Consider the following 15,734-nt stretch of genomic DNA (forward strand, 5'->3'; position numbering starts at 1 on the left):
CCTCTTATTAAAGAGATATTGAGAAGAAAATGAAAAACCACATAAATTAGTTTTTCTCATACTTGTGTATAAATCAGAGGAGCTACGAGGTGGTAGCAGTAATGTCGCAGACATTTTACCTTCTCTTTCTGTCTAGTTGACAATACATTAATGGTTGACAATAATGTAATTGTTTGATTATTAAGCTCTGCAGTCTATCAAGGTTTGATGAAATGTCTATGAATTGAAGTATATGTAAGTACTCATGCTTATTAGCTGAACCGCGCCCATGTTACACGATCACCCCCCTCATGTAAGCGCGTAAAATGTTGGCAAGTGCTCCGGACAGGGGGGCCGCGGGGCGCGCCGGGGGTTTCATACAAGCGCCGCGCTTCGGAGATTTGAACAGGTGGAATCAGTTGTTCGCGAGACTTACGGTCAGACACTGAACTCCCGCGGCAATCTTTAATTTTGTTCTGTTAACTCTTGTTAACTGTAAACAAGAAAAAATACCGGAAGTACAAAATCTGCTTACTTTATGTATTACAATATCGCAGTACTGTACAATTACCTACAGTGATAGGACTTGATTAAGTGTATAGGACGTCTACGTCTGAATAGTTCTGAGCAGAATTCCGTCCTACAGACGTCCTAGCTCTTGATGCAACTTATAGCAGAGAACAGGATGACCGCTATGGAGGTATTTGTTTTGTTTTTTTAAATAACTTCCGCAACCTTGTGAGCAATGATGACGGAAGTAACTGTGTTTTAACCCTAAAATGAATAATTATCTCCCGGCATTTTTTAAGGCGGCTTGTAAATATTTAAGAAAAATATATATCCCATTACAAAAATACAATTGGTATCAAGAAACCAACCAGTAAAAAAGTTTAGATAGATTTGAGGTTTTGTTTTTAAATAATTATATACAGTTTGAAATAAAATCAACTTTGTAATCCCAATTTCTTTGCAACCCGATGTTTAGATATTTTATATTTCAAACTATGAATTCTGATGCACACCAACAGATTGCAAAGACATTAGAAAATTTAAGTGTATGTCAAAAACTTAGTTCCTGTGAATTAAAAATTCTAGTTCGTACCTTATTAAAAAAGAGAACTAAGGAGCGTAGAAACATTCTTAAAACCTATATCTTCAATGTAAATCTATTTATTTGAATGATTTTCGATTTCTCTCTTTTAGCATACAATAAAACAGTACGAATTGGTTCCAGGAATGTTTTGCACTTTTCATGAATATTCAGATAACTTAATCTTTAAAGAGACTGTACACGTAATTCTAAGTGAAATTCAAAGAGGCGTATGCCCAATTCACAAGGGTACCCTTTAAACCTTCGGCAAAACAAAAAGGGTACTGTTGTGAATCAGGAATGCCCTGTCATGGAGGGTTACTTGAAAATAAAACGACAATCCTTTTAATTGGTCTGCAACAAATGTTTTTGCATAATGTACTTGCTACGTGTTTCTGATCTAAATGTTAATCAGCTCAATATATTTAAAATTGACACTAACTTAAAGTGCTTTTAACAAGGTAGTTTTTTTAATCTCTTATCTTTAGTCCTTTGAATTTCACAATCAATGTATGATTTAATATCTTGATCAAATATCTTGATCAACACTTGATTGATCCTGGCTGAGTTTGATTAATTAAAAAAAATTGTAATATTTAATTGATTAAAAATGTTTATTGATGTTTTTGTCACAAACTCAAATTTTTTATTTAATACTATCTTAGCAACGTAATATTTCAAGCAAATAAGTTTATAAAAATGCCGCAAATAATTTTTATTTTTGGGACTCTTAGTAATTATAAAATAGAGTTGTCTAACTTTGAATGCACAATCGAAAAAATTACAACTTTATAACAATGGCAAAGTTTATTTAAAGTTTTAGTTTTAAATAAAACCGTAATTTCCCCCTCCTTTTCCAACCTTTTCCCCCACCCCTTCTTAATTCTCTTCCTTTTATGCTTTTTATCCTTACTTCTTTTCATCTTTATTTCCCCATACTCCTTGTTATATTCTAGCGCTAAGAGATCCAGCTAGACAGCTATGGAAATTGTGCATCAATTTTTATGACTGGGTCCACTTTTCACTTTAACTTTCACTATGTCAAATTTTTGTAGCTCTAGACATGACAATTAAATTGCTACAACCAGTTCTTTCTAGCTTAAAGTTGAAAAAGAAGTAATTGAAAAAATGCCGATAAAGGAATTGAGTTTTTGTACAAAACTAAAATTTGCTAATCCCATCTTTGCAACCTGATGGTTTAAACGTTTTATTTTTCTAACTGGGGTTTTTTTGAAAAGATATAGGACCAAAAAATAAGAGTTTAAGCCAAAAACTCAATACCTTTTGCATGAGAGCATGTATATTTTAGATCAATGTGTCATTGAAGAGGCATGATTGCAAATTTTAATTCGATCCAATGTTTCTGTAAAGAGATATTTATTAAAACGTTTTCTAAGGAACACAAAATTAGTCAGAAACAGTATTTTCTTCAGGACACTTTTCTGGTATTTTGCTAGTTTTCTTGACCATGCTTCGGACAGTAAACCAACTCATCTTTTAATCATTCATCTGTATCTTAACAACAATTTTCATTCATTCTGTTTTATTCATGAGTTCTCAATCTCTTCCTGGCTTCTTTTTCTTTCTTTATATTCCCCTTCATCTGAGAATAAAAATAGATCAAAGAAGAATTTTTCAAACCTTCGAATTTAATCTAGTTTGTATTGATTTTTAACGCTAAACTAGTTTCAAATAAACCAATCCTTGTATCGTTCACTAAAAACAAAGTTGAAAATAACTTTCAAAAAAATCTGTAAAATCTTAACAAATTTGTTTGAAGTCGAAAACCTACGAGTAATAAAATTTTCATATTACTCATGTATTCTAAATCGTCCATACATCGACTATGGTAACGTTGCTTATTGCAATCTATCGATTGCAATGACAAGTTGGGGCTGGAATCCTGGTGTCAATTTGTTTAAAGGAAATGAGGGTTTGAAACCCCCGCTGGGTTCAACGTAAAATATCGACTAAAATATCCCATATATAAACCACTGTGATTTCCGGCCAATTCTTTCATAATTGTCTTGAAAGTTTGACATTGTAATTGTCAGGTACAGGGTGTCCCATAAAAAATTGGTCTTTGATCCAATCGGCATTTAATGATGGGAAATTATCAGTCTTGGTATTTTAAAAGCATGATAAGTTATCTTTCTACATTTAAAGGTATATTCCTAGAGAACGATTTTTGGACCCCCCCTCAAGCCCCCCCCCCTCCTATCAAATTTGTGCATGGATCTTAAATGACATGAATCTTAAATGTAAGACATGTGGCCGCAGCGCTCGGCCCCCTAGCCTGTACTAGCCGCAGCGCTCGGCCCCCTAGCCTGTACTAGCCGCAGCGCTCGGCCCATAAAGTGTCTTAACCTAACCTAACCCTAAATAATGCTAAATAAAAACTAATTTGGTCATAAACAAAATTGATAGGGGGGGGGGGGGGGGCTCGGGAGGGGTCCAAAAATCGTTCACTAAGACAGACCCTATTTAAAATAGAACATTATCAGATGCACTCTAAGCATATTCTTCAAATATACAAATTAAAGTTTATGTTCCACTTTTTATTTGGACACTCTGTAAGTTGCCAGTGTATAATTCACATTAAAGCGGCTCATTTCCGTACATTTAGATATTTAACAATTTTAATTGCATTGGATTGAGTTGATATTCCTCTGTCAGAGTTGGAATTATCCCACGTCAGTCTTAAGCAACAAAACTTATAAAATATTTGCGAGTTCATATTTTTCATCGGTTTTTCTTTTGTATCCTTGTATCCCTGTATCACTGTATCCTTGTATCCTTGTGCTCTTGTATTCTTGTGTCCTTGTATCCTTGTATCCTTGTACTCTTGTATCCTTGTATCCTTGTATCCTTGTATCCTTGTATCCTTGTACTCTTGTATCCTTGTATCCTTGTATCCTTGTATCCTTGTATCCTTGTATCCTTGTATCCTTGTATCCTTGTATCCTTGTATCCTTGTATCCTTGTATCCTTGTATAACTTAACACAGAGGTCCTAATCAGGTTAGATCGGTACCCAGAGTCCGGACAAGATAAGGTTCTACGAATGGAAAATATGTTGAACTGATTGTAAAGAACTGAAAGATTCTGGGAAGTTTACCAACATTTTGCCCGAACTCAGGGAAATTATATGATATCCAGCAATTCTTTCAACTCTGAGAAAAGAAGTGTAGAAAAGTTTTCAATCTGAAGATTAAAATCAGATTTCCTTGAAACCACTTACAGTCTGAAAGGTGTATTGAATGGTATGCATGCACCCCAACTTGTATCTCTGAATATGATCTGTAAATCTTTGAGCAAAGAGAAGAAAAAAACCCAGCTCCCACATTCAACCTCTCCGGGTGGTCCCGGAAACATGCTCTTAATAGACTCGGAGATTCCGACGTGTGGCAGGATTGGTGGATTTACCGAACCGTGGCAGTTTTCCCGGATTTAGAGGAGGAGTTTCTCCTCCAACCGGAACCATTGATTTTCCTTGTGAACCATTGCCTCGTGCCAAAGTTCTAGATTTCATTCAATTTTCTCAACTTTTATTAAACATAAAATCATTCTCTCTCTGGGTTTTAGTAACCATAAAACAGAGTAATTTTATCTCTCGGCTTGCCCCAGTCTATAACAAGAGTAACGTGTTCGTTTATACACAAGAAATCAATTTATTTAAAGATTTGATTGTGGTTCATGACGCATATGTGCGGTTCAGGAGATATATCAAGTTTTATTTGCAATAAAGGTTGATGATTAAACCCCAGAACTGGGTTCAGTTGCGTGATCCACCAATCTTAGAACCAAAATATTTCAAGTCTCGGAGATAAAATAAATTTTATTAGAAAAATACCGAGGTTTCAACAAGTTTGTTCCGTTAACGAGATCAAGGGCAGTGAATCCTTATTCTTAACTGGTGTTGGGGCTCGTTAACGAAGCAAATGATTGGACTCGTGTTACCATTTTCTCATCTCTTTGAGGATGCCTTTTGGTATTGTGAAAAATAGTACAACTTTTTGAAAATTCAAAACTTCTCAGATCTTTATGTAACCTTTGATATTATAAACCAATAGAACCCTTCAAATCAAAGTAATTGAATTCCTACTTATTAGTTCATTTAAATGGGGTTATAACTTTAATCTATCTATATAATCAATACTTTTAAAGTTACTTTATTGAATATATTAAAAAGATTATAATGATATGGTAAACATTATTTTTTAAACCCTCCTCCCCACTCGTCAACTTTCAACCCCCTCCCTACATCAACTATTAACAATATGAGAGATAGTTTAGAGTGATAAAATAATGCATACTCTAGATGAACATGAGAGAAACTGACTACTTGCCTCAAACTCCAATTTTTTAATTTTCTTATATCTTCGCAACCTTTGATATTATAGTAAATCTAATGTTTTGAATAAGAAATTCTTCTAGATCAAATAGTTAAAGTTTTAAGTATGGTTTACCCATCAAGTTGTGAAGATGTAGGGATGATCAAATTTAAGTTTGAGTTATGTAATCAGTTCCACTATAAATATTAGTGTGGACATGAACCTTACGTAATTTCTATTCTTGACAAAATCCACAAAATTTGCGTTTTCCGGCTAGGATTTAAGACTGGGAGAATATGTATCTCCTCTTTAGACCATGTTAATACAGCCTAGATTAATTACAGGCTGAGACTTGTTGAAATATTTACATTTTTTTGGCGCCAAGTGGGAATTTTTCAGGTGCATAATGCAAAATGCATCTGTAAAAGGATAATTAGATTTAGAATAATAAAAACATAATATTCAACGTAGACACATTTTTAATCTTGCATTATGAACTTTAAAACATGTAAAACATTTTACCAAGAAAAGTTTAGAAATGAATCTTGAAAGATTTGTGTACAGCCAACGTGTACTGCAGTTGTGGGAATAATGTAAACAAAATAAAGAAACTGATAACTCTCTTCAGTCTCTTGATTTCCTATAGAACTTTGATAAAAATATTCTTAGTTTGAAATAGTAAGGGTTCACACCATCAGGTTGCAAAGAATAATGAATATTGAATTTTAGGCGAGTAATCAGTTCATTTTGAGAACTTAATGTAAACAAAAATATTACAAAAAAAATATTTTTTTCATTTTGGTTTGTTTTAGGAGAGAGTTAACAGTTTTCCTCCAGCTTCAAGAACTCCTGAGTTTCAACCCCCATACTTCCCTCCACCCTTCTCCAGTAACATGAGTTTACAGCAGCAGGACGTTTTCAGCTCATCAACCCTACAGACTCTACAGAGCCCTGATCCTTACCAGATATCCCTTCATTCTTTCAATATAAATCAGGTAGATAGATAGATCAACTAGATCAACTAGATCAACTAGATCAACTAGATCAACTAGGTTAACTAGATCAACTAGATCAACTAGATCAACTAGATCAACCTGATCAACCTGATCAACTAGATCAAAAGGATCAACTAGATCAACTAAATCAATTATATCAACTATATCAACTAGATCAACTAGATCAACTAGATCAACTAGATCAACTAGATCAACTAGATCAACTAGATCAACTAGATCAACTATTCAACTAGATCAACTAGATCAACTAGATCAACTAGATCAACTAGATCAACTAGATCAACTAGATCAACTAGATCAACTAGATCAACTAGATCAACATATCTCTTTCGTTGCCAAATCAAAATCTCAGTTAAGGTATTAATTATTGTTTGTTTTGAAATGCAAAGACGAAAAGTATCCTTAAACTTGTAAATTAACAGAATTTATGGTCGTCTTTGAATTCTTAATCTGTTATGGATAATCCCGTAAAGGATCTGAGTTTTTGCCACAAATTATGATTTTACAATCACTATATCTTTTCAACCTGATGGTGTAAATCTTTGATATTTAAAACTATCATTATTTGATCTAAAATAATTCATAGTATAGTTTGAAATATCTAAGGTCTCCGACATTCAAAAGCAAAGATATTGGGATAAGAAAATAAGAGTTTGTGACAAAAACTCAATTCCTTTATATATAAATATGAATATATAGATGTTATAGATGTTTGGTACTTTCACAAAGAATTTTTCCCAAGCGGCAACTTCCCAAAGTACTTGGGAAGTTGCCGCTTGATAAGTGCACATTTGGGAAGTTGGCACTTGGGAAAATACCCTTGGGAAGTTGCCACTTTGGGAAAGTACCTAACACCAATATATATATGTTTATAATCTTATAATAACTGCCGCCGGACCATATGTGGGGCGGGTGTGGGAATATCAGTTAGCCGCTAGGCACTGTCAGGCCGCCATAGGGGATACAGGCATAGGTAGATAGATAGATAGATATTTATTTATTTGTCTATCCATTTATCTATTTAAATATTTATATATATATATATGCTCAAAGAATTCTGACTACTGAGAATCGTCACGGGGCGTGAAATATTATGTTTAGTATTATTCTTTTTAATAAAATGTGAAGTAAACTGAAATATTAGATAGATAGATAGTTAGATAGATATAAATAGATTGTAGATGGGAGAAACGTTTGAACAGTATTCAAAAAAGGATCTCAAATGAACGTTTTGAAGATTAAAAAGGGGGAATAGGGGAGGGATGGAGGAGGGGGAATGGATAAGATGGCTAGGAAAGGGGGTGGGGGTGTAAGAATTGACAGTAAGAGAGAGGGGAAAATAGGATTCAAGTGCACACTATTTACTTTTAGGATAAACCCCCTCTTCATTTCAATTTAGTTGATAGATAGATAGATAGATAGATAGATAGATAGATAGATAGATAGATAGATAGATAGATAAATAGATAGATAGATAGATAATAGATAGAAAGATAGATAAATGGATAGGAAATTTCAATTTTATCTGAAATTAACACATTTTCACGAGTATCCTAAAATATGCCTAATGAGTTAACGGGATTAAAATAGCCTGTAAAATAATTCAACTGATTGTGAATAACGGTTTTTTAACTCATCTCTCTAAGGTGTTAAATACATTAGACTCGGCCAGGAAAATATAAGAAATTTAAAAAAAAAATGTTGTAACGTAAAATAAATAGACTTTGAAAGTTTTAATTTCAAGTGAAATTTCATTTAAAGAAGGGCACAAAACGGAACCCTTCACACGTTTATCAGATCAATAATGTGGAAAAAATATCATATTTTTTTCTGGCTTGAAAAGTTTTTTTTCTGTTGCAGAAATCTGTAATTAACTGTAAAAGAGAATCCTCAATAGAAAATTATCAATTTTTAAAGTTGAAAACATGGATATCTTATTCTTTCTGTATCACACAAAGCTTTCAACGCACGCACCTCTGACCCTTTAGTAAAAGTAAATTCAACCTAAAGTCTGACCGCGTCAACCTTGTTGCGCGGGCTAGTCCTGTCCATAGAGCTAGGTACAGTACAAACTGGGACCGGAAAGGTTGACCCGGCTCGGAAATTCAAATGTACTACGGCTGCCCGTGAATCTCTGAAAGGAGGGTCACTTGAACTAACATCTACAGAGTACAATCCCATTAAACCTATATTTAGTGTTGGATTAGAACCGGATGAGCAGGGTATTACCAATACTAGAATTGAAGGGTTCAACTTCAACTTGATCTCAAGGGTTGCATGGTCTGCATAATATTCTTTGTCTAGGTCGGGATAAATACAGGAAACCAACCCTTCTCCTATGAGAACCTGAGACGGGAGTATACTCGTCTTGAACCTGACACCATGAGTCATAGTTTATCCCCGGAGCAGGTTAGTTTTATGTTTATTGTCTTAAACTTTTGTTTTTCTATATAGTAAAGTTCTTCGCTCATATATATTTATGTCGATTTTAGCTGGCCAAACAGCTAGACCTAATGGGATGACATTTTTTTAGGAAACCCATGGGTACCCGAGGGGTAACATAGGCCAACATTTTTTTTTCAAAAATCGATATTTTTCTTCAAAATTCATAGTATTAAATATTATTTTAAGGGTTTATAACGTTTTTTCACTCTAGTTCTATAATCATTATTTGTTATCTGTACAATGGTACAGTTTATTGAGTCCCACTGTAATATCCGTGTTGAAGGAAACAGTATAAATCCCAATGTTGAGTTCATTGAGTTCAAGAAACCGCCTTAGGTCAAAGTTACATTCTCCCATTCAACCGCCTGAGGAAAGTTAAGGGAGTTAAGGTCAAACTTCCATTCTCCCATTCTTTCATTTTTCCTCCGGCACTTTGCTCTCCCCTCGGCCAGTTATCTGCCTCTAGGGCGGAGCCCTCCGGCGTCCAGGTCTCCTGAGGCGGAGTTCTTCCCTGGGGCAGAGATGATGAGATGTGTGTGACAAGTTCTCCGGGGTTACCGGGATATCCTATTTTTCCTCGGGCTCATCTTCTCAGCCCTCAATCTTGAACACAGAGAACTTTGAACAAACCAGACTTGTAGGATTTAAACATTCCGCGGGTTTTTAACATATTATCGTTTTCTTGGAAACATTTGGCAACTCTTCATACTTTAGTGATTATTAAACAAATTGTAAACACGCAAATGTAATTTTTTGAAACATTGAAACATCTATAGGTTAAAATGATTATTGTCCATTTTGATATTCTTATCACATTTTTAAATCTAATATGTATAATCGAATTATTCAAATTGCAGATTCATCAACTAATGTATCCATTTTATCAATCTATTCAAAATAAAACACACTGATACACACATTGTCAAGTTTAAAATTCGCATTTCATAGCTTGTATGTATCATGAAAATTTCTTTTTTTAAATAAAAAAGTGTAATTAGGAGTTTTCATTTTCGATGATTTTGAAGATTTCGTTTTCTGAAATACATGCAATAATGTTTCAATGAATCAAAATATAGCTTTTAGGTCCAGATAAAAAACTGGGTCAGAAGGGAGCAAAGAAGAAAAAAGTCCGTGGATAATGGACTAGTTTTTAGTTTTGAACTCTTTGAAGTTTGCGCAGGGAAAATGGGTGCGGGGGGGGAGGAGATATTTTTATTCTTAAAATAAAATTTTTGCATGTTCTCCAAATTGCAGCAGATTGTAGACTATAGATTGTGGACGGCCTAAATTACATTTAAACACTTAATTATCTTAAATTGATCGAAGATTAGTCGAAATTGATCGGAGAGCGATCGGCCATTGGTTCAGAAATCATCTTATCCTCTTATCTTTTACCTAAACCTAATGGAGTCAGTCTTCAAACCTTAATTCTTTACTTTCACATCAAAATATAGATAATCCCGCGCCTTAAAGGGATCGTGGACGTAATATCAAGTTGACCTGCAGTTAGAAGAGTGATATGTCCGATCCACAAAGTACCTTATAAGCCTCTATCTGAGTAACAGTAAGGAAGATATCGTCTAGAAACATGTTGAATTCTTTAAGTTTTCTTCCTTGTCTCAATAACATAAATCCTGCACAATAGGCCATACAATAATGATTTTTCGAGAGAAAAGAAGGATGACTCGTTCATCCTTGATTCGACAAAGATTTTCACGGGGTACCGTTGGGAATCGCCCATGACCCTCTACAAATGGACGTTAACATGAAATTACGTTTACAGTCCCTTTAATCTTGACATTTTGTATAATTCCAGATTTGAAATAAAACATCAGAATTTGACACTTGTAAATCTCCATCCTAATCCTTAAATCTGGGATATATCATGAAATACAAGACAGGGATTAGAGTTTCTATATTTGCAACAACATGTAAACTAATCACTGTCCCTATAATCCCCTCGTCATAACTATAGGACTGTTCACTCATTATGAAAGGGGATATTGGAAGAAAAATAAAGAAAATGCCCCATTTTTAAACTTTGAGAGATATCTATTTTTTATTTAATTCCAACATATAAAAATCTAGAACTATTAACATCTGTTTCCTTATCTGAGCAAAATCTAATTTCTTTGCAAAAAAGAAATAAAATTTAATTCTAATTTTAGGAACCTCAGATGGATGAAGAACAAGGAATTTTCCCAGTTATACGAGCCAGGGATACAAACTCTAAAGAAAACCATCTTCTCTCAACCCTTCCCACAGATATCTTTTGTTCTACTCCTGGTAGGCTCTCCCTTCTCTCCTCAACCTCTAAGTACAAGGTCACCATAGCTGAGGTTCAGAGAAGACTCTCTCCTCCGGAGTGTCTCAATGCGTCCCTGCTGGGAGGAGTTCTCCGTCGAGCCAAGTCCAAGGACGGAGGAAAGGTTTTGAGGGATAAATTGGAGAAAATAGGGATGAGTTTGCCTGCTGGGAGAAGGAAGGCTGCCAACGTGACCCTGCTGACATCCCTGGTGGAGGGGGAGGCGATCCACCTGGCCAGGGACTTCGGGTACGTGTGTGAGACAGAGTTCCCAGCCCGGCAGGTTGCGGAGTATCTCTCCAGACCCCATCAAGAGGCATCAGATCAATACAGAAGAAAGGATCTCATCATGGCAACAAAGTAAGAGATAATTCTTGATTTAAAAAAATATATATTTTAGAAAATAGATTGGATTTAATTTTTTATATTCTTAGGGTGATCACAAAAGAGCTAATGGACCTGTTAAACCAGGATAGATCTCCTCTCTGCAACACCAGACCCCAACCTATCCTAGATCCTAGTATACAGAGACATCTAACCCATTTCTCAATGATTACACACGGGTTTGGTTCTCCAGCTATAGTTGCATCCCTCACCGCTATCCAGGTACTTATCAGAACACATCATATATCTCAGCATCTGTTGGTTTAATTCTTATCACGTTCTAATCCATGATTCATGGCGAGCATGTTTAATCTTCAATAGACTTCCCAACCACCGTTAATATTAAACTCTGGTTACAAATTCAAAAAGAAATTTCTCTGAATTCATTAAAATTCTTATTTTCTTATCTTATCTTATCTTATTTTATCTTATCTTAACTAATCGTATCTTATCTTATTTTATCTTATCTTATCTTATCTTATCTTATCTCATCTCATCCCATCTCATCTCATCTTATCTTATCTTATCTTATCTTATCTTATCTTATCTTATCTTATCTTATATTATCTTATCTTATCTTATCTTATCTTATCTTATCTTTTCTTATCTTATCTTATCTCATCTCAACTCATCTCATCTCATCTTATCTTATCTTATCTTATCTTATCTTATCTTATCTTATCTTATCTTATCTTATCTTATATTATATTATCTTATCTTATCTTATCTTATCTTATCTTATCTTATCTTATCTTATCTTATCTTATCTTATCTTATCTTATCTTATCTTATCTTATCTTATCTATGTTTAGAACTACCTGAACGAGAGTATGAAGCTCCTGGAGAAATCCTATCCTCCTTCATCTTACGGCATCGACTCCAAACCTATCCATATAGACTCCAAGATCCTTATAAACCATACATTGGATAAAAAGTAGAATATTTTGTACATAAAAAATTTAGTCCTTGGACCCATTGTACATATGTAAGTACAGTATAGTACACCACCTGACCAGTGCTCAATTCATGCAGTCTCTTCTATGTACAAATAGTACAACAATATGTATATGTAAATTGTTCTTCATAAATTATCCATAACACAAATGGATCTGTTATGCTAGCTAAAATCTTGCCAATTGTACAATAGATTCCAGAAGGGATAAATTATAAAGTTCTTTTTTTTTGCTTAAATCTCTGCTGAAATTTTCTTCTATAAGTCTTCCATCTGTTTCATTATTATTTTCATTATTATTATTATTATCATTTCAATATATATTTGCATGAATAAATAATGTCTTTTAGAGTTAAAACAAATTATTTTAGAGGTAGTAGAGTAAAGATGTTTGGAGAACCAATTAAAGAAAAATTCGGTCTAGTAATAAATGTACGACGAATCTACTAATGTTTTTACACAGGGTGTCCCACAAAACATGACAATAGGAAGACGACTTGAAAGTCGTCTTTGGTATTTGAATTTATTTGTGACATTTAATCTTCTATCTACTTTAACGTGCATGATTCTTGAAACAATTATCACATAATTCTCCTAGCCTTGGCATTACAAAAAAGTGGTCTGCGTTTTTTGTGCTTTCAATATTACCGGAGATATAAAGAGTTTGGTTCAGATTTCAATTTTGTTAAATAAAAGCAAAATTGTCGAAATTTGAACGAAATTCTTCATATCTCAGGCAATATTGAAAGCACAAAAAAGGCAGACCACATTTTGGAAATGGCAGGACAAGGGAAATTTTGTGATTATTATCTCTAGAAATTTACTTCTAAAATTAGATTGACAAATAAACGCAGCAAATTATATCAAAAATCAAGACGACATTCAAGTCGTCCTGCAGACTGTCATGTTTCGTGGGACACCCTGTATGTTCGACATCTATATATACAGGTTGAGATTTCAGAGCTGACTGTACAAACTTTACTGTCCGTTTCCTTATATTCACAGTTCTTTGCAACTATAAACCTATTTCTTTCTTTGATAATGAAATGAGCCATTAAAGGACTTTATATTCAAAACATTCCATTATCAGAAAGTGAAGAATACGACATTTGATGAATGCTTTTGATGTAACTGTACATATATTGTGTATTGATTATACATGCACTCAGTATTAAGAACTAAAATTATATGTTAAGCATAACAACATGTACTCAGTATACACTGAACTAAGACAATTATTAAGTATAAGTGTACTGTTTATTGAGAACTTAGAACATATGTTAAGTATAAGTATACTAAGTATTGAGAACTTAGTTCATATACCAAGTATAAGTGTACTGTGTATTGAGAACTAAGTATACATACCTTAAGTATAAGCGTTCTTGGTATTAAGATTTAAGCACATATTTTAATAGTAAAAGTGTACTAAGTATTGAAAATTAAGAACATTTTAATGAGTAATAAGTGTATATACATGAAATAAATGTTATAAGTGTACTGAGCATTGTGCACAAAATTGTAATGAGTATTGAGAACTAAGTACATAAATTAAGTATAAATGTATTGTGTACTGTGAACATAATTTTGAACTAAGTGCGTACATTGAGTATAGACTTTTAATGAGTATTGAGAACTAAATACATATATTGCGTTTAAGTGTACTGAGTATTGTGAACTGAGTATAAGTGTACTTAGATTAAGAACTGGGTACACATATATTAAGTATAGGTGTACTGGGTATTGAAAACTAAATACATATTCATTGATTATAAGAGTACTATCTATTGAGAACGCAGTATAAATATTGAGCGTAAGAATACTGGGTATTGAGAACTGAGTACACATATGTAAAGTATAAATGTACTGGGATCATAAGAACTTATCACACATTTATTAAGTTTAAGTGTACTGGGTATTGCAAACACATATATTAAATACAGGAGTACTGACTACATATATTGTGTATGGAGTATAAAGTGTACTGGGTATTGAGTACGCATATATTAAGAAAAGGAGCACTGAGTACATATATTGTATATGGAGTATTAAGTGTACTGAATATTGAGTACACATATATTAAGTACACAAATTGAGTACAAATTCGGTTTATATTATATATATATATGTCATTGTTAGTTAGTTGGTAGCAGGTAGTGTAACAGCACCCAATTATTAACAGTATTAATAAATCATGGTTTGGCATTTCCAATTTTCTTGAAGATAATCACTCCTGCCATACCAAACCCAACATGCCAAACCAAACTTGTTTTATAATTATAATCAAACCAACAGGCCTTACACAAATAGTATTGAACAAAAGCAATCAAGATTAGTTTCAAATTTTACACTTTTTTCTTTTTAATTTAGAAAATGATGGAAGATTATGGATTCAAAACTTTTTCAGTATATTATTTGTGAAATGGTCATTTCGTAAAAACATAATGATTGCGTTGATTTTTTTTCATCATACTTCCTCTGTGGAATGTCAAAAAATATTGTTTAATAAAAAACCATGGTGAATTCATCAAGAATGCAAGTTCAAAGGCAAATATTTGAAATGTTAATGCAAAAAGTTGAAAAATTATTTAAGACCTGCTTTTCACTATAAAAAATTTATTTCAGTAAAAGCTTAATTTTCCCAATTATTTAGATAACTTAAGTAATCCTTAAAAGTTGTATCTCAGATTAAAAAAATAATTTTTGAATGTTTTTTATTATTAATTTATAAGGTTTTACAAAAAATCTTAAATTATATTTGTGCATATCCTCTTTCTTCCCATGTCTCTACCCCCCTCCCCCTTTATCTTGTAAATAGAAGGCGATGTAAGTTTAAAGGTTTTCTGAATAGTAGGCGGGGATACAATAATGTTGATTGATGGATGGAGAATACTCCAGAGCCGGGATCGTCTAATCCGTACTTTTTACAAACATATGACGTCTCCGACTGTGTACGTCCTTAGTACGGTGAAATACGACCTCTGTCGGTCAATACAAATGGAAAAGGTAGTAATATTAGATTATATGCCGCAAGTGAGACATTTTGCGGCCAAACGCTTTATATGAGTACGGAGACATACAAAGTACGAGATAAAGACATTTGTTAACTTCAGAAGATCCGGACTCAGGGTTGAGTTTATATAGGGAAGGATTAGGGTCCGGAGAAGGAGGGAGGAGCCTACATGTCAGTTTTTTTTTATTAAAACAATGAATACGCTGCATACTGTATACTG

General features: G+C 33.5%; 1 protein-coding gene across 1 annotated transcript; it reads left to right on the plus strand.

Moving 5' to 3' along the window:
• The first annotated feature begins 410 nt into the window (after positions 1 to 410).
• Positions 411 to 12,794, plus strand: LOC111709025 (transcription factor AP-2-alpha). The gene is made up of 6 exons (XM_023482594.1): positions 411 to 679; positions 6,215 to 6,397; positions 8,723 to 8,827; positions 11,032 to 11,528; positions 11,603 to 11,774; positions 12,365 to 12,794. Exons 1-6 carry the CDS (start codon positions 641 to 643, stop codon positions 12,488 to 12,490), a joined length of 1,122 nt encoding a protein of 373 aa, XP_023338362.1. The 5' UTR covers positions 411 to 640; the 3' UTR covers positions 12,491 to 12,794.
• Positions 12,795 to 15,734: the final 2,940 nt, after the last annotated feature.

This window comes from Eurytemora carolleeae, unplaced genomic scaffold (genome assembly GCF_000591075.1).
Source record: "Eurytemora carolleeae unplaced genomic scaffold, Eaff_2.0 scaffold751, whole genome shotgun sequence".
Taxonomy (NCBI): Eukaryota; Metazoa; Arthropoda; class Copepoda; order Calanoida; family Temoridae; genus Eurytemora; species Eurytemora carolleeae.

Bases quoted from the DNA above. Each gene is read 5' to 3' on its own strand.
- LOC111709025 (XM_023482594.1), top strand. From the start codon at position 641: ATGCAACTTATAGCAGAGAACAGGATGACCGCTATGGAG. The intron at 6,398-8,722 runs GTAGATAGATAG...TTCTTTGTCTAG, and splicing joins ATTCTTTCAATATAAATCAG to GTCGGGATAAATACAGGAAA. The intron at 11,775-12,364 runs GTACTTATCAGA...ATCTATGTTTAG, and splicing joins CATCCCTCACCGCTATCCAG to AACTACCTGAACGAGAGTAT.